This window comes from Watersipora subatra, chromosome 1 (genome assembly GCF_963576615.1).
Source record: "Watersipora subatra chromosome 1, tzWatSuba1.1, whole genome shotgun sequence".
NCBI lineage: Eukaryota > Metazoa > Bryozoa > Gymnolaemata > Cheilostomatida > Watersiporidae > Watersipora > Watersipora subatra.
The window spans coordinates 28,246,993-28,267,165 of record NC_088708.1 but is presented as its reverse complement, the minus strand read 5'-3'; the positions used below and the strand labels follow the sequence as shown (position 1 = coordinate 28,267,165).

Here is a 20,173-nt window from a genome sequence, read left to right as displayed (position 1 = left end):
TAATGCTTATAAAATATAATTACATAATATACAGTATAATGAAAAAAGTTGTTAATAATTGATTTACCAGATATAAACGGTTTTGTAGCATCACCATCAATTTAGACAGATTTCTACATGGTTTCTAGTCTTTTCATCTCTTGAAAAAGAGTTTTTAAAATTTAAAGGTCAGTAAGTAATTCATAGTAAGTCTGACTGATTGAGCTGCTGTAAACTGTACAAAACAGTCTTTCTGTTACTCAATGTAAGAGTAGCAAAAGAGTTTGACATCTTTTTGCAAATAAACTTATTTGAAACTTAGCAACTTAGAAACTTGCACTTAGCAACTGTCATGGGGCTCATCTATAGTCTCTCAAGTCTTTAACGTAGCGAGCATTATTTACTGGCTGTAGCGCTGACCAAATAAACTGTAAGACATCTTGGACTACTTTGTCATGATCTACTCTGGCAATAAACCATATACTTTCAGCTGATCAAACGTTAGTTCTAAAAAACTAAATCAAAAGCTTTTGCTAGCGAATCTACTACCAGTAGCACCTTTTTGTATGTTTACAGGACAAGAAAAAGCATATAAAGAGCTCATGCACAGAAGCTTTATTACAAAAAAATCCTCTCATTAGTGATCTGGCCAATATATCTCAATAAATTACTGAAACAGTAACACTAATCAAAGTTTCATTAAGCACTAATTTGAATGATTTTCTACAATAAAGTGCTAATCAGGAATGAGTCAAAATCTAAAAAGATTACCTAATGGACAGATTCAAGTTGCCAACTACCCAACCTGAAGTTTGTCCTGATAAATTTCCTAAACCTAAATTTTAAAAATAAACATAACGATTTAAAACCTAGCTCTAAAACGTCAAGATATCATTTTTATAATTTAAATAATTTTGAGTAAGATTGTTATATTACTTATATGTGCAACTCTGTGAACAGTTTCTCCGTCTTTTCATCATCTCGACTTGCTTTCAAATGTTCTATGTAAATAACATGCATTAATTTTTAAAAAAAAGCACAAAGCAAACTCCATTAAATCATCTACTCTAAAAAAGTCTAGCAAGAAAAAGTTTAATTATAATACGGAGACGGCATTACAGATTAGTAGCTCAACGATCTATCGTTTCGCATGAGCAACACTCTACTCACATGCATAATGCAGTAGCCTTGCAGGAAAAAAATTTGGAAACATTATTACACAGTTGTCTTGTCGCGACTTCAACTTAACTGCTTAATTAGTTGACTAGCGATTAATATGCAAAATAATCGATGTGAATGGAAAACCGTCGAAAATGAAAGTAAAAATATAGGAGACTGTTTACGCTTGTTATAAACACTGATGCGCCGCATAGAAAAAGCGTCTTTTGACGCTTCATTATTTGTGGCTTATGTAGTGTTAGTTATTAAAGCCTGAAATTACTATAAAAAAATTTAAATTTTAATTAAAAAAAATTTTTCCGTAAAATTCTGTTTTCAACGCTCATGTATTATTCTGTTGTATGTAGTGTCAGAATGCCTTCACTTTTCAGGCATGTTTGTAATCGGTTTTACGATTGTAGGAAAAGGACTTGCTGTTGTTAGTTTGAGATTCTTGATTTTAAAACTTCAATGTAATGATCTTAGGTTAAGCTTTTCTCATCCATTTAGTTACTTAGTTAATTTTCCTACCGCGAAGTTCGCGAGACGAGCTAACAAAATGTCATATTAAAAACTTATCTAGAAAGGCCTAATTGAATTGCTGAGAGTATTTTATCCTACTCACTTTAGGCAAAAGGTTAAGTACTGTAGAATGTTGCAAAGCTGAATGCATAAACATCAAACAGCACAGCTTCTGGGCTTAATGGTGATTAACTGTACAGGGTTACGTTAATCCTAGATCCTAGCTTAGTCTCGTAGCTGCTTTGAATAATGATGTGTTCCTAATAAAAACTGTTGCTTTTTGTAATTTGTATAGTGAGGCTGTAATAGTCTCTGGCCTGTTGCTTCTAGATCGCCTACTTTAATATCCCAGTATCTTTTTTACTCTAGGTTAATGCCGAAATCATTGTTAAGAGAACCAAATCGGTGTGCAATTGAATGAGCCTTTGTGCTATAGTATGACACTTGTTTAGCCGATAAGAGAACAAGCATTTTGACAAAACATACTCGAAACACCAAAATGAGTTTTTTCTATATTATTTTTGATCTACAAATAATCATTAGCAAGGGTTTCTGTGAAATATGAAACCAATGAGTGAACCGCTAGACATACCAGACAATTGTTTTTCATATGTAAACAACTGCTATAATGTACAGAGCAGTTAATTAAATAAAATATTTGGAAAAATACAATTTGATTCTATGATTGTCTGTAGTTTTTTGCAATGTAGATTTGTTTAAAAATCATGCGACTTGAAAAGTATCAACATTTTTCTAAAAGGTATTTATGAAATATAAAGAAAATAAAGTTTCTAGTCAGTCATCCACAAGATGAGGTTTCATTTTTATATATTATATCGAAATGCTTGTTTTGTCAACTAGCAAGTCGCATTTGTTTTATGTATTCGCAGCCGGAACAGCTACTTTATTGTGGGTGTTTGAGGGTCATGTAATATTGTGTATATCGCAATAAAACTAGCGTTGAGCTCTATCATGTCCCACTCGCTCTTCTTAAAATTGATTGTAGTCTTAATATGGTAGACATTGCTTATACAGTATTACCGTAAAACCTCTAATTGAATGCCACCTCTATTTGAACGCCACCGCTATTTGACTGCCACTACGAAAGCAGGGTTGAAAACTAGAGCGCCACCCTCTATTTGAACGCCACCTCCATTTGACCGCCACTTTGACTATCTTTGATCTTTATAAACCCATAATATTAAGTGATCAGTAGGAAAGTGTTCACAAAATCGTATTAATAATGAATCGTTTACATTAATAACAATCAATTCTCTCGTTGTCCAACTCCAAAGCTTTTCGCTTTCTCATTAAAACTTCGAAAGCAACACCATAAAAATAATTTATGACTGTCTCAGGCTAATAGTAGTTTCTTGTTTAACGCAGTCTTTCTACTTCGAAGAATATGCATATAAAAATGGTTGGCAAGTTTTGGGCCAAAGGTTACGTTTAGCGAGCAAACTTTAACGCGTTGCATTTGGACTAAATGCCGCGCATAAAAGTTTTGCTCTGCCAAAAGATTGTTTTGACGCTAATATCGACTAGTACAGCAGTGCAGAAGAAGAGTTAAGGTCAGAAGATATTGTGGAAGGTATTGGACCACTAGAAGATGTTTGTTCCATCGAAAGCAACAATCAGAATGCAGCTATGCGAGCAAATGATGCAAATTTTTTTTTCTTTTAAAAACGTTAATTTTTGTTTCTGCATGTTATAAGTATGGTTTGTTTATGTCACTTGTTCATGAATATATATTTGTATCATTTGATGGATTATCATTATATAACTTATAAATATGCAGATTTATAGCGTGTTATTTAATTTAATAGCATCCTTGCGGCTATCTTAACACAGCTTGCAATGGATCGATACTCATAACTCCACTTCTATTGCACCTAAACAGCTAATTTTGGCTGCAAACTGTAGCAAACATATCAGTGAGTGCAATGAACTGTTATGCAACATTGTTAAATATAAATATAAAATAAAGATATGTCTTAAGATTTTGAATGAAATAAAAATTGGATATTTCCAACAAATTGCAAAGAAGGACATAGACTATAATATCATCACAGGTCAATTGCAAGCAATAGCTATCAACTGATTTTTTTGTGATTTGTGATTTATTTTCCTCAACAAAATTAGTTGAGCAAAAGAAAAAAGCTGGAAGAGTGATGAAGCCCATATTACGCAATAGCATAGCTAGTCGTGGTGTTGGGCTTGTCGTCATCAGTTTTATTCACATGTTAGAAGATACAACCTAAGTTCTCTCTTGAAACTGGCCACCTTCTCTATGCCTTTATTAGACTTGCGGAGTTGATTCTAAAAAATGGCTTGTTGGAGTCAACTGGTAGAGATATTTCTCGGTTTTTCGATGCATGTTTATTAAGAGATCTTTGACAAGTTGGAGGTAAGTTGGCAGATTTATTGCATCAAAAAGGTTTAATATCGCTACACCAGAAAAAGAGCAAAATATGGGTGACATTTGTGTCACCTGTAATAGGGCTAAATTTATCTTCCGAAAATTCTGATGAACCATTTAAAAAATAGACCGCCAGCCTCTATTTGAACGCCGCCTCTAACTGACTGCCACTATAGAAGAAAGGTTGAAAAATAGAGTGCCATGGTGTTCAATTAGAGGTTTTACGGTATGTATCTATAACTATGAGCCCGGATTTGAAACATTAAATTTATGGCCTTCTGCTTACGAGGTATTTTGACAAGTCATTTTTACTGTATGATGCTACTGCTCTGAATAGTAACTAGGTCATTTTTCTATTTCTGTTGTTGAATTAAATGGTATTAAAAGTTGTTTTGAAGTGTGCTGCAACAAAGCTGATTTCTTTCAATGCAGGACATAGATTTACAACTTAATGCACTTTATAAACATTTGCAAATAAATGTTACAAGACACAAATACACGCTATATTATGCGATAAATTGGCGAGTATGATCCTATGTATATAGTGATGAAGAGTTTTTATTTGAAAAGTAGATAAAGCCTAGCCTACAGGTTTTTAGACAACTATTTATATATGTACATGTATATCTACATGTATATATATGTAGATATATATACATATACTCAATATCTATATAGGCATAATATATATATAAATAGGTAGGCTATGGTGTTTCAAAGAAATTAAGTAAAAAAAAGGACTTTAAACTCCGCGAGTTGAGTACATCAAAACTAGACGATTCTTGGCTAAAACTCCCTAGCGGCAGCTGCAACGCTGCATGTGTGGTGCTCCTCAGCCTGATGAGGCCGGAACATTGTTGTAACTGCCGCTGGAGAGTTTTGGTCAAGCATCATTTAGTTTTTACATAAGTAGGTATATACAATGTATATGTAGGTTATCCACTATATTTGTATTTATATATATACTGTAGAATCTCTAATTAAATGCCATAGCGCTCTATTTTTCACCCCTTCTATAGTGGCTGTCAATTGAAGGCGGCATACAAATAGAGGCTGGCGGTGTATTTTTCAAATAACTCGTCAGAATTTAAAAAAATAAATTTTAAGCCCTAATACGGGCGAAGCGAATGCCGCTTATATTTTGCTATCCTTCTCTGGTGAAGCGATATTAAATCTTTTGGTTGCAATATATCTGCTAACTTACCTCCAACTTGTCAAAGATCTATTAATAAATGTGCATTGAGAAACTGAGAACTATCTCTACCAGTTGATATCTATTGCTTGCAATTGACCTGTGATGATATAGCCGGTGTCATTCTTGGCAATTTGTTGGAAATTTCCAATTTTTATTTCATTCTAAATTTTAAGTCATATTTTTATTTTATATTTATATTTACCAATGTTGCATAAAATTGCATTGCACTCATTGATATGTTTGCTACAGCTTGAGGCCAAAATAGCTTTTTATGCGCAATAGAAGAGGAGTTACGAGCGTCGATCAATTGTATGATTAAATTACCGCAATGATGCTATCAAATAATATGCTATAAATTTGCAAATTTATAAGTTACATAATGATAATCTATCAAATGCTACAAATGTATATTCATGAACAAGTGACATAGACGAACTATACTTATATTTCATTCAGAAACAAAAATTAACGTTTTTTTTAAATTTGCATTGTTTGCTCGGATAACTACGTTATGATTGTTGCTTTCGATGGAATGAACATTTTCTAGTTGTTCAGTACCTTCCACCATGTTTTCTACCTCAAATCTTCTGCACTGTTGAACTAGTCAATATTAGCGTTCAAACAATTTTTTGGCAGAGCAAAACCTTTACGCGCTGCATTTGGCACAAACGCAAAGCGTAAAAGTTTTGCTCGCAATACGTAACCTTCGGCCCAAAACTTGCAAACTGTCTTTATATATGTACATCGAAGTATTAAGACCGCATTAAACAACGAACTACTATTAGCCTTAGACAGTAATTATTTCTATGGTGTTGCATTCAAAGTTTTAATGAAGAAGCGAAAAGACAACGAGAGAATTGATTGTTATTAATGTAAACGATTCATTATTATTACAATTTTGTAGACATTTTTCTGCTGATCATTTGTTATTTTGGATTCATATACATGTAGATCAAAAATAGTCAAAGTGGCAGTCAAATGGAGGTGGCGTTCAAATAGAGGCTGGCGCTCTATTTTTCAACCCTTTTCTCATAGTGGGGGTTAAATAGAGGTGGGCGATCAAATACAGGTGGCTGTCAAATAGAGGTGGTGTTCAAATAGAGGTTGCGTTCAATTAGAGGTTTTACGGTATATCTATTCGTATTTATCGTCATTTTTACCAACCTTTTTTGTCCCACAAGTAATAGAGTTGCCCCGATTTTGGTATCGGTGCCGATATGAGTCTTAAGTATCTGAATCAGCTTCGGCCGATCTTTTCTTAAAAAATTTGAAAGTTCAGATACTTTTTACAGATCAACTATTTAGCAGAAAACAGTGTTTTAGCCTGCTACACTAACAAAAATCATCAGCTGCAAGTTCCTTGCTCTTACCTAATGAATTACGGCCTACCACACTATTTATTTCATGCGTATAGGGTGATGAACATCAACACAGCTGAGGAACATTTTTGCTTTAGTCAGGGCGTGATCACAAAGTGTGGTACTTTCCAATTACAATGATGGGATTTATTGCAGCCAATCACAGAACAAGATAAAAAAGAAGGAAAACAAGAATGCAGTGTAATATTTCTATTTACTAGCATTACGAAAGTAATTTGAGCAGACGATGCATAAAGTTATCTATCTCTTCTTGATCCTGACGATACAATGTATCGTTTGTATCGTACAAAATAACCTCAGTGGCTTATCGGTATTTAGCCTATTCTCCATCATCTGTGGCAATTGAGTCCCTTTTCAGTACAACTGGCTAAATTGATAATGATAGAAAAAGAGACTTCTCACTGAAAGAAATGAATCACTAACAGTAATTAAAAGAAATATTGATTTGCTCTAAACTTGTACAGGCGCAGCAGTTTGTTCAACAATAGAAGAGAGACTTCATTATCACAGAGAGAGCTGTACCACTAACTGTAATTGTAATTACTATTATTAATTACAAATTACAAGAAACATGAAATGTTTTGTTACTACATGCACGGTACCTGGCTCTGTCAGATTAGACGTGTTGCAAAATGCATCCCTTTGGGTTAATCTGACAGTTCCAGAAGAAGCCCTTGATAAGTGTTAAGACCATCCAAGGTAGCTTATAAAAAACTAGTCCTGACGGTGTGTTTCTCTACTAGAAAACATGAGAACACTACCAAACATTGTCACTACATGAGAGAAGCATGCCATTACATAGGTATGTCAGTATGTGAATATATATATATATATATATCTCTTTTTTCCATAAATAAATACAAACAAATAAATACATTAATGTTTATATTTTCTATAATAGAATGAACAATTATTTATGCAACACAAATTATCTTAATCGGATTATGTATTTTTCAATAAGAATTGGTATATCGGATCGGTATCTGAATCGGCTGGTGAATTTAGAATCGGGGCATCTCTAGTAAGTAGTCATATGCTGGCTGAATATTCATCAGTTAAACCTATTTTTTCCACTTTCACTTTTATCGTCATACTTTTTGTTACTTTTTAGAAACATTTTTGTGCTGAAATATGTTGTTAATAATTTTATTTTTAATGCTGGCATAGCAAGGCTTCTAAAGCTGTTGATAGGTATGCTATTTTGACCTTATATTATATACACAAAAACAAATGTGTAAAGCGAGTGAATTGATGAAATTTTGGATTCACCACCATGATATACTGTACTTTGTATTTATGCGTTACTTTTGTCATGGACTGCTACTTAATGTCTTTCAAAACGCCATTCAGGATTTCATAAGCTGGTCCCACAGCATCAACTTTTTGTTTGTCAAGGGGATACAATTCTTTGGCAATGACAAGTTTAAGTTATGAGTTACACGGTTACGTTTATGAGCAAAGTTATCGATGTTTTTTTCTGCAGGTTCTGGTTCAAAGTGGGCCGACAGATATAAAAAGATGGACGATGTAGAAATATATATTAAACATCAGGTAAACTAGCTTGTTTGCTATTTCAGTTCAGATTTAAAAAACATTTTATATATAGAGAAAGGGCATTTTCGTTGATGTTGCGAGGAACAACTGCTTTCATCTTCTCAACTTTGTGCAAGAGTGTTGGGGTCATTTGAACGTTCTTGGCTGCATTATCAAAATATATCGTCACAAGTATTCCTGTAGCTTTGTCATGTACCACTACTTTAGTGCCAAGTGGATACGAACATCAAAATACTTTTTTGGCTTGTACCATCTTTAACAAATTGTGTTCTTATGTCTCTACAGGTGTTCAGACCTCGAGCACTGCTCAGTATAAGTCTTTCTGTGACTGCAGCATTCCCATTGCTTTATTCGTACCTTCTCTTAGGCACCGTAGATCTCTTCCATCCTCTTCAGTTTATCATGAGTAAGTTATTATTATTATCGCTCCTTTTTATTATTGGTTATCGTTATTACAATGTCTTAATTTTAGACTGATAGTGATATTCAATTTAGTCAATGTCGTTGTTTGAAGCTAATCGGTTGCTGGGCATTTCTATTGCAGGTTTATTTGGTTCTGTCTTCACGGCAGTTCTCTACTGGATGCTCGTAACTGTAATACTCTTCTTCACTCTTGCCTACAGAATTACCTTTTACAAAGGTCTCTATTAACTCTAATCTCGTGTTTTATAAAATTTATTTTCGGTCAGTTGGATAAAATTTGTGTTTTTTCCAATATTGTTTCATGCTTGCCTTGCAGTGATGAATGAGAAACTTTCTTCTCCGATGGAGAGACTGTCCTTGGCTCTTTCTAGAAGTTCAATCTTGCTGGCCTTTTTGCATGGCTTCTCCAGCTTTCTCGTAGCCTGTGTTCTTACATCTATGATAGGTGGGCGGTATACTGATCTTCTTGTAGAATGTCATACAACTCATCGGTAAGTGCATGTGTTTATCGACAAACTTCAGTTAGCTTTTGTTTTCTAGAGTCTAATCCTTTGATCATACAAACTGGTGGAATTGATAACTAGTGGGATTAGTGTGAAATGAAGTCGCATCATTCAAGATGGCGGTTTGTTTAAAAATTTAAATCATACAAAAAGTGTACATGTTCTACTATAACTTGAATATTGATTGCTTTTGGAAGTGTAGTATAGGTACAGTGGTTCGAAGCATTATATGACATGTAGCAAATATTGGAGATATACATAGTATAGCATTGATATGTTAAAAACTAGCTACTGTGTTCTTGTAAGTTAGTGAATCCCTAATTGCTCAAGTTCATTCCTGCACAATATGGTTGGCGTTGTCGTTGGAATAAGTAGTGAGTCATATCTAAAAGTTTGATCAAGTCTACCATGATACTGCTGGGTCTATTATAGGTGTCTCAATGAAGAAAAGTGGTTTATTGTCCTATTCTGTACTATTATCGGATTTATCTTCTCTATGGAAATGGCTGCATCTGGAGGATACTCACTTTGCTTTTACAGTACCGAGGTATGAATTACATTGCGACCCGTCTTCTGATATGTTATTAGAGTGAGTAATAGCTATTACTAGCTTTACTGTGGGAGCCATTTCCCAAGACGATTTACTGATTGGTGTTCGCTGTTGAAAGAGCATCATGTTTTGTAGGGTTGCGAATCGCCTCAAATTTAGTTTGAAATATTTAATTTTTGATGTGTTCTTCAAATGAAATTCTCTCAGTAAAGTTATCTATCAAATATGTTACTCTTACTAGACCATGTATAAATATAATATTACATTTAACATAAATGTTTCTCAAGATTTTCTGAACTCCGTAAGACTAGTTCTCTTAGACATCCACCGCAGCTTCGTTAATCTTGTTTAATGATTAATATTATTATTATTGTTTAATGATGTCTTCTCTGTAGAGACCAATTTTTAACAGAGTTAGCCATGCTCCTTTAAGCGTTAATCTACTAATAAAATAAACATGTTTTAAACCTGAAAGTGCTACAGCTGCAACAAAAATAACACAGAAAGAGATGCTTTGTTGTTCACTTCCGCATTGACAGACGGGATTGTGAATTCACACAGATCTGTTTAAACAAAGTCTAGTCTGATGTGTCTGTAAGTAATATTATATTGTATACTGCGAGTTGTAAATTTTACTTGCGTTTATGTAGAAGCCTGTGATGAAGAGGCTGAAGGATGTATTGCCATCTTTAGTAAAAGCGTCAACTAGAGCCGTGAGGAGAGCCTCCATTGTATACTATCCAGCGTATATTCTCTTTGGTCAGTCATTTCCTTCTTGATACTTCTTGATTGGTTTCTACCTGACTGTATTGTAGGTCAGAGTGTACACGACATTCTGTGATAATATAATAATAGTAGTAATAATATAGATAGTATGTTTGACTGGCTAATAAAATGCCCTTGTTCTGAGCCATAGCTATTCGCCATCTGTGGGTTCTGTAAGGATTATAGCTCTGGGAAACAGCATCACGGTTGAACGATTACACTGAATTATATACACAGATTTGCACTCTCCTTTCAAAACCACATAGAAAGGACCTCAACTTTTTTGGGTGTTCTATGAGTTATCACATTTTAGAGGAGTTGTTTGCTTCTGACATGTCTGGTATGAAATATAATACAAATGATTCCATAGTTCTGATTTTAGTTTAGCATGCTTCTTGTGAAATATAAATTATTCTATAAACTATATAGTTGTGAAATTACTTCAGGTAAATTTATATTTTTTATAATTTATAGTTTTTAATTTTGTTAAAATCAATTGTGAAACAGTAGAAGCATATTTACAGACTCTAATTGGACACCTTGAAGTGAACTTTGTTTACCTTTACAATTCGTACAGTTTTAATTTATGAACTACTTTATAATATTTGTGGATCATCATACAGGTGACCCTTTCAAGATATAGTTTGGACAGATTGTGGTTTGACTATGAGATGTCTGGTAATTGGTTGCTTGTTTTTATCAACATTATATTTATTGTATACATACTTATTACAGGCAGCTCCACTGTCAAGTTGGCCCGACGTGTTCTATTTCTGGATGATGAGTGAGTTACTTAGATCATATTATATAATTGGTCATTTTACAGTCATAGTTTCTAAATAGTGGTTCATGTCTATAGCCCTTGATCTGCTGTCTGTGTACCCGGAACCATACATTCTACTGAGCTATAAGGATGAAAGGCGTGTCACTATGTAGTTTTGTTCAAGCAAATATGACGAGGTGATCTCCCATTGTCACGATTCCCCTTCAGTGTGTGCTTTTGTATCTACCCAGATTTCATGCATTGTCATTGATTTTGCTGCCTCAGAGATTTACATCATGCTACTCAGCTATAAAACTATTGTCAACTTTTCTATCTTTTGATTTCTTATTTATCTGAACAGCCATGTTGAATGTACATCAAGCTAATGCAAATTTATCTTCACAATTATTTGGCTGACAGCATTTTTAAAAATCACTGTAGCTGATTGTTACATGTTTATGTATCTACATGAGAAGCTGTAAACCGGAACGCTACCTCCCTCGGTTTTCCAGTTAGGATTTTCTCAGTGAAATCATCCGCATACGTGTTTAGTTTAAATCAATTTGTTTTCTGTCACCACTGCTTACTCTTGATGCTTTTATTGTACTTCTTGTATTAAAAGTGCTGATGTAAATAGATATTGTAGACGGTATAAAAAATAACCAATTAAAGCTAGGTAACTAGCCTGTGCGCATTTTAAAATTTTGATGATAATAGTCTCTATATACATGTGTCTTCAAGTACGAAGTATTTGAGTCAATCTTGCATTTTAAGATTCACATTAAAATTATCTGCTACTAACAGTATTTAAGTCTCTTTTTATATGTTGTTAGTATTCAATTCTCTTTTTAAAATATCAGGTTTTCCAATTTCCCAATGTTCACTTGTAGCGATAGCATGGGCCTCAAGTCTTGGTGGAGTTTCTTCGATCTCACACTACTCTATCAGATGTACATAGCTGGTGTCCTCGTGCGCTTTACATGGGCTCTCAGTCTATTCTTCTTCCACGCTTGTGTTACAATGGTTTGTTGAATTATTATACCAACAAGGAAACTCAATACTTTTCTATTTATTATTTGTTCTGCTGTTTATTTGTGAACATGATAGTGCATGACTTTAGTTAGTGCTTGTCTTTAGTTAGTGCATGTCTTTAGTTAGTGCATGACTTTAGTTAGTGCTTGTCTTTAGTTAGTGCATGTCTTTAGTTAGCGCATGACTTTAGTTAGTGCTTGTCTTTAGTTAGTGCATGACTTTAGTTAGAGCATGTCTTTAGTTAGTGCACGACTTTAGTTAGTGCATGACTTTAGTTAGTACATGACTTTAGTTAGTGTATGACTGTAGGTAGTGCATGACTTTAGTTAGTGCATGACTTTAGTTAGTGCATGACTTTAGTTAGTGCATGACTTTAGTTAGTGTATGGCTTTAGTTAGTGCATGACTTTAGTTAGTGCATGACTTTATACACTTACATTTTATGTTTTTAAAATACCAAATCAATTTCTATGCAGATTATTTAGTTGGACCTTTTAGTATTAATGGTTTTAAAATAATTTGATTTATATTTTTCATCATTTTTATGGGTTGATTTTCAATTTCTATTTGGTTTTTACTTTTGCTTACCAAGTCAAAATGTTTTGATAAATTTCAGTTATCGTATGTTGGAAATTATTTTGTATGTTGAGATAAAGATTTGCTCAAATTTTACATCATATATTAAAAAATTATAGTAAATTTATAATTATTTTGTTTTAAATATAAATTTATACATCTAAATTTATTTAAATATAGGTATTTAATTAATAGATTGAGTAAATAATAAATAATTTTAAATGAATATATCCATTTAACTAAATAAATTTAATTTAAATATTAATTTTGAATAAATATAGTTTAATTTAAATAGTCATTTTTAAAAATTGAAAAAATATACTGTATATTAAAAAATTAATATATAGATGTGACTGTAAATCAAGGTTTGCTAACATGAAAATGCACATCAACATAATTTGAAGTTTCATAATTAATAGCAAAAGGCAGCAAGGGATTGCCAACGCATTGTCAAATACGCAATTCTTTGCATGAAACTGAACTTTCCATGTCAGCGGCTGTTAACTAGGCTTCATGTCTGCCATTATTAGTCTGTTATATCTACAAGCTCATAGACTCAGCTAAGTAGGAGTTTTATCTTTCACAGTATCGTTATTGCAGCGAGCCAGGTTTGAACTATGTGACACAACGACTGGTGCATCACTCCTGGCAGCTCTGCAACTAAAGCAAGACAACCTAACCAAGGTACACACCACTACTCACTTAACTCCCTTGTGAATCGTGGTAATATTCATTTACTGTTGCCATCAAAAGAAAAATGTTCAATGGGCAGCCTTTTTTATTCAAAAGTACATTATAGAGGTTAAACAGCATGATGACTGCTTATTGAGTGTTCATAGTTCTTGAAACAGTAACAAATGCCACGTAACTTTGTTATTTAGTAGTGCAGTTGAATCAGTCTAGTCGAGATCTGTGAAACTGTCATATGTTGAGGCAAATATTCTCGCAGTGATCTGTTCCACAGCTCAAATAACCTATGACTAGTGGAATGCTCAGCGTTGCACGGGTATTAAAAATCAGTTTATAAGCAGTGATAGCAATGCCACACTTGAAAACTCAGCTTATAAACAATGCTACTTGCCATTAGCCTGGCACATTGCCAATGGCTAATTTAAAGGTTGACTTGCAACAAAATTCACATTACAGTTATTTGGTATCAAAAGATTCACCATGTCTTGCTCTGATGTGTTGTAGGCGCAAAATATGTAGAAATGTGATTACAAGCTCTTAAAAGCTCAAAAACAAACAGTTAATCGCAGCCATCACGAAAATGCCGTAGATTGGAATCCCCTTCCAAAACAGCTCTAATGGCACGTAGTTGAGCACGATGGCTTCCATTTACACTTTCGTGCAACCACATTCGTCGAAATACTTTTACAAATATACTTCACGCATTCAATTAAACCATATCTATTGTCCTTACGCGTCTATTTCATCATCATTGTAATGCTGTCACTTTGAGCACTGGTATCTCAAAGCCTACCGTAAAAATTTGTTTAATTTTTTAATTTAAGCTCGAAGGAGTGCGTATCATCCTCTGACAAACATGAACAGCCTGTTGGTCACTTGTGATAGTCGAAAAATGCTGCAAAAGTTGTTCGCGCCATTTGGCAGGAATTATGGGTCATATGATCCGATTACGACTAGATGATTAGACCAGGCTGCAACGAAACTGTAAAGTAGTGAGCATCTATATTTGATACGGGCTTTTTGGTAGAACCTGAAGTGTTTGTCATAAATTAGTGCTACGAGACGTTTTATATTGAGCATTTTATTGGCCTTTAATTTCACGTGATAACATCACGTGTCAAAACAATAACCACAACGTTTGAGTACGTCATCGAAATAAAGAGATTCCAAACTACGGCGCATTCGTGATGGCTGCGATTAACTGTTCGTTTTTGAGCTTTTAAGAGCTTGTAATCACATTTCCACATATTTTGCACCTACAACACAGCAGAGTAAGACATGGTGAACCTTTTGATACAAAATAACTGTAATGTGAATTTTGTTGCAAGTCAACCTTTAAGTAAGCTCTTACTAATACATAAAATGATGCTGCGCAATAACGGAGAGCAGTCGCGTATTTTTACCCACATGGCGACATATATGAATCCATCAATCTCATGTAGCAAAATTGGTAAGGCATTTGCCTGGTGAATGAAAGGGAGGTTTCAAGATCAAATCTTCTGCGACACGGATTCTTCATTCCAATATTTCAATATCTATAGCTGGACATACTGTAGAACAGAAAAACATTCGAGATGAATAATTACTTAGTAAATGCTGCTGGTCAATGAAGTTAAATTGAAACATGCATAATATAAGTATTGTATGTAGAAACAAAGAAGAGGTTCTGCTGTATATAGTAGTATGCCATGAGTGATTTTATACTCAGCTACTTGTGTTAAAATTTAGCATTTAAACCTAATTTACATTTTATAGGTAATATATCCTAATATATAATAATATTTAATAGTTCAATAATGTAATATATAACGCGTTTATAGATAGAAGATTTTTGTAGGATTATTGACTAGGATTAATAAATTTTAGTCAAGAGCATTACCTATTGTATTACTGGTTTGGTTGTGATGGTTTGCTAACAATAACAAGCCAGGTTTTGTTCACTGTAAGCAGCTAAATTATTCATGGCTATTTATGTTTATTCTATGTCTCATATTATATGTCTATGTAGAATGAGGCAGCTCCCTGTTGCAACATTTGACGAGTTTCAGTTTAGGATGATAATTTATTTAAATTTATCTTACTGTTTAGCCTATTTACAACTGTACAAACCAGTACAAACTGTTGCCAGTGAGCCAGATCTAAATTTACTTTTTGTTGAACTCTGATGTTATTACAGATAACTGTACATTTCTTCTCTGACACTTTCTTTCACGTTGCTCCACATCAGGCTCAGTTTTTCATTGATTGGAGTCAAATAAGATTATTTGTATGTGTAGCTGGATGTTTTGTGATGAAAATCATGTGAATCACGATACAGTTGACCGGTATTTGCCGTCCAATATGGCTAAAACCTTTAATCTGTTGTAGATGTTGGCATTCAAGGATCTGGCTATGATAGCGAGCACATGTGAAGATGATCGAAGAGCAAGGATATTTAGTCTGAGTATGCCCGGTGGACATCCTAAGACGTGGAGCACAATTTTATCTGTGACCAAGGGCTCCCTTACTGAGCTGTTACAGAGGCTAGAATCAACCAATGAAAAACTCCTTTCAGCATACAAGGGCATCATTTCACATCGTGCGTTAATTAGCCATTGCAAATACACCCTTTTACCCTGTCAATCACTAGCTTACCGTGGTTGCAATGGCCATCATGAAAGTTCTAGATCATTCCACTACTCGCTTACCCTAAATGATCTGATTGGATAGTGTGGCCAGTTGAACAAATACACTGTTATTGGAGCAAGGAAAATACACATCTACAAAGGTGTCGTGTTCCTCAAGGAATGCATTTTACTAGCATTATACCATCTTAACCAAAATTAATACAATGATTGACTTTCCTGTTTTGAACCATTTAGCTCAAAGTGCCATATAGGGCACAGAAAAACCGGTTTAACTGGTCATTTGAATATTAGGCGATACAAATGACCATATGAAAGACTGCATGCCTTTATTCTATCTCCTCAGCTAGTTCATTGCATCATGCAGTTTGTTGCTTCAATATTTTACTTGACAGAGAGAACTGTTCCGAGTATCCTTCTCAATTAATCCTTTTATGTTTCAGAGGCGAGCAAAATAGAGACCATAAAGCCTGGATTCCATAACCCTGGCGCAGCTAAGCAGGTACGTCTGAATCTACTCGCGTAAAGAAGTAAAATATGAATATATTGCGGTTGTTGTAAATGCCACAATGTTTTTTGTGAACATAAATGACCCTTTTATCTAATCGCATTGTTTTTATGGACGTAAATGGCCCTGTTATCTAATCGCTATACTAAAATGTGCATCCTGTTTAGCAAGATTAAAAGTTGTCTGCTCATAGCACTATAAATAATGCAAATTGGAGTTATCTATTCATAAGGATTAAATATTATTTATTAGCTGTAGGCAAACAACTCGTCATGGCTCATAACAATTTAATTTATTCGATGTCATTTTGATAAAAGTGAACCTCTGATCTGCATTAATAATAAGTATTTGTTATTTACTTTTTAATATTTGTTAGGCTTCTAATGTCGGTGGATGGCGTCCTACTCTGCTTTATAAAGCATACTCTGACAGTTTGGCTGGAGAGGTCTTCCATGATGGACAGAAATATATTTGGTCCTTAACAGGTTGCAACCTATGCTGTTCACCCTAGTAGCTGCTCAGCAGTGTCTAACCAGAAATAATGACTAGATTTAATCAAAGATGCTTTACTTCCTATTTTAACCTTTTGCTATATGTCAATGCTATATGCTGTATTCCTTCTCATATGTCAACAATAGATGCATTCCTACTGATGCTTTTGTGCATTTAGTAGCTGATATTTACCTATTTAGTGGGTTACTTGCCTTTCTAGAGGTAAAACTTTAATGTTCACTGGTAAATGAATGAAAATAATGCGTTGGAAATGGCAAGGTTAGCTTTTATGTGATATCAAAACTGCTAATACAAATCACTGGTATTGAAAAATGCTATCTACCATTGCCTTAGTAAATTGCATTATACTGCTCCAAGCTAGTATACATTTGTATCAAAAACTAATAAAAAAAATTAGAACTCTTTAAAAAAAATTATGCTTTAGAGTTATGCTACCCTATATGGACAGCTATGACCAGCATCTAAATGACCGTAATGCTGATGAGCTAACTGTGTTTTAGATATTTGCTATTTAAAATACTCAATTCGTATTTCTAACCTGCCTAACCATCTATTACATTCTTACTTCCGTAAAAAAGCCGCTACACCTTATACCAGACGCCAACACCTTGCCAATTTATATTATAGAACGTTATGCAGAAAGAGCTTTTTCTTTCAATACATAAAATACTCTACTATTTTTTTGTCTCATGGTCTAATTTGCTTAAAATAACGTTGACCAGTGATAATAAAGTTCACTTTAATCTATTTATAAATGAAAATTGTTTCATCTCAAGTGCCTCTACTACTTACACGGTGGTGGCTCGATAAAGAACCTTGGTCTCCTGCATTTGCCAACTTTAGATGCGTTTCTGATATAATGTTATAAAGCGCTTTATCAACAACTGTCACTCCGATGCGAGCAGTTTGCGAGTATTTTAGCTTTTCGTTTTTCTAATTTTGTTGGGTGATCATAGCCTTGGAGTAATTATTGTGTAATTTTGAATTCATCTGTTTACTCGTAGCTCTCTCAAGTCTGATCACCCGCTCTGTCACGGAGGATAAGTATGGTATAGTTCAACAGAGCTTAGGGGAGATTCTAGTGCTGCTGCTTAGCATTCACCAGGTATTCCATCGATGGTATTGCAACTCCAACTTGTTAGATTTTATGTACTTCTTTTGCCTTTGATAACCTAGCAACACCGTTTGTGAAATTTCAATTCTGAGGGGAACCTCTTGTACTCTACAGGCTATTGAGAGTCTGTTTAAAATGGCGCCATCTCTGGCGAAGGCAGTCGAGGAGGAAGATGTGAATCGACGCAGCCATCTAGTTGGCGTAAAACTGAGAGAACAGGCTAAGCTGTCTTTGGAGCCCATAGCTAGCACATTTCAGCCACACATTGAGTAATATCACTTTCTAAACAAACCAAGCAAGAGAAATTGATTAATCAGACACATTATCGTAGACTCTGCTATATTCACAGATTGGACATCAGGATCTTTTGTAAAAGCTAGTCAGAAGCTGTCTAATAACAAAACTTTTGCACGCGATTTGAATTGGTTAAAACATATTTAAAACAGTGTACTTTTAATTGGTTTTGCAGTTTATTTATGAAATTGAAAATATTTAAATGCGCAACTAATGTTAGCTATGTTTTTGTTTGTAGACACATCGCAGGGATGACAACTGAACAGATGAAACAGCTTCGTAGCTTTGCCAGATAAAAGCGCTATTCAGGAGGATTTATCATTGAATTATCTGTTTCATATTTTAGTTAGCTAATTCTCAAGAATTAAAATAAAGACTTATAAGAAATACCTAAAACAAAGTTTCATGTGTATAGACCTTCAATATGTTCTTCATATCAAATCTCTAATGGGTTTAGGTGGAATTCCATTAACACTTGCTTGTTCCTTGCTTGTATCAGTGTAGACTTTTCTTCCCAGTTTTTTCTTGCTTCTTCCAATTTCAAAAGCAAAGTTGTAAAACTGTCTTGTACCAAAACACCAATATCTTTCTTTAAATCCCTCATCTGCATGTTAAGGTCTGCTATCCTTCTATCCCTTTGGGCTATTTCATCATCCTTGACCTTGATAGTAGTCTGCAACGTTGTTTGTGTTTTTTCCAACTCAATCTGCAGGCGATCCCTTTCCGACTCTAGCTGATGTATTCGCAAGTTCATTTCAGTCTGCATTGTCTTATACTGTCTCGTCATGTCAGCGCTGACTGACTTTTGATCTGCTTGTTGAGTGGTTAAAAGCTGTTCGGCTTCTTTCATTTTATCCTTCAGTTCTAAGCCTGCTGATTTGGCACGCCTGGCCACTTCCTTCCTAAAATTTGTAAACAATAATAATAGCTATCAAATTTTTTTAATTAAATGTTCAACATCGGTGCAGCCTGTAGGTTTAAAGAAAAACTTATGTAGGTATTCTATTGACAAACCTTTTGGATAACTGATCTTTTAATGCTTCTATTTCACCCATTGTTCTCTGATATTTTTCTTCGAGTTTTAATTCTGCGTCATCCTTTTTCTTTTTACCTTTCTTCTTAGGAGGCATAGTGTGTAAAATCCTAAAATTAATCATTCATATTTATACGATGTATAAACAACTAAAGACTATAATAATTGTAACAACTGACTTTGATAATGAATCATAATCTGAATGTTTGCTAACGTAGCTGTTAAACGAAAACGTTCTTTTGTTGTCTTTAGTAAAAGGCTAACAGCTTAGAATAGAAGCTAAACTGTTAATAAAAGTTTCCTGCTAACATTTTCATTTTACTCTTCAATTTGCGTTATTAACAAAAGTTTATACGTACACATTTACACATAAAATTTAGTTACGTGGTAAGATTATAAGCAATACTAGTGATTTTATGATGCTATTAAAACGAAACCTGCAACTCAGAAACAGAGTTTATTCGTCGTCACCGTTTCGCTATCACGTGATATTATAACAGCGTGCATGCTCGAAGTGTATTATTTTTGTATAGAATTTATATATCGTGTGAATTAATATTTTAATAAATTTAATTTTACA

General features: G+C 34.1%; 2 protein-coding genes across 2 annotated transcripts; one reads left to right on the top strand and one right to left on the bottom strand.

Moving 5' to 3' along the window:
- Positions 1-1,674: 1,674 nt before the first annotated feature.
- Positions 1,675-18,992, top strand: LOC137401117 (nucleoporin NDC1-like). The gene is made up of 16 exons (XM_068087487.1): positions 1,675-1,774; positions 8,136-8,203; positions 8,492-8,612; positions 8,751-8,846; positions 8,946-9,120; positions 9,565-9,679; positions 10,333-10,441; positions 11,183-11,231; positions 12,101-12,233; positions 13,418-13,501; positions 15,875-16,085; positions 16,575-16,633; positions 17,016-17,124; positions 18,157-18,257; positions 18,381-18,535; positions 18,799-18,992. Exons 2-16 carry the CDS (start codon positions 8,171-8,173, stop codon positions 18,854-18,856), a joined length of 1,608 nt encoding a protein of 535 aa, XP_067943588.1. The 5' UTR covers positions 1,675-1,774; positions 8,136-8,170; the 3' UTR covers positions 18,857-18,992.
- LOC137401141 (dynein regulatory complex protein 12-like) lies at positions 18,561-19,704 on the bottom strand. The gene is made up of 2 exons (XM_068087519.1): positions 19,575-19,704; positions 18,561-19,462 (listed from the first exon to the last, which is right to left on the bottom strand). The coding sequence occupies exons 1-2, from the start codon at positions 19,688-19,690 to the stop codon at positions 18,997-18,999; spliced, it is 582 nt and encodes a 193-aa protein (XP_067943620.1). The 5' UTR covers positions 19,691-19,704; the 3' UTR covers positions 18,561-18,996.
- Positions 19,705-20,173: the final 469 nt, after the last annotated feature.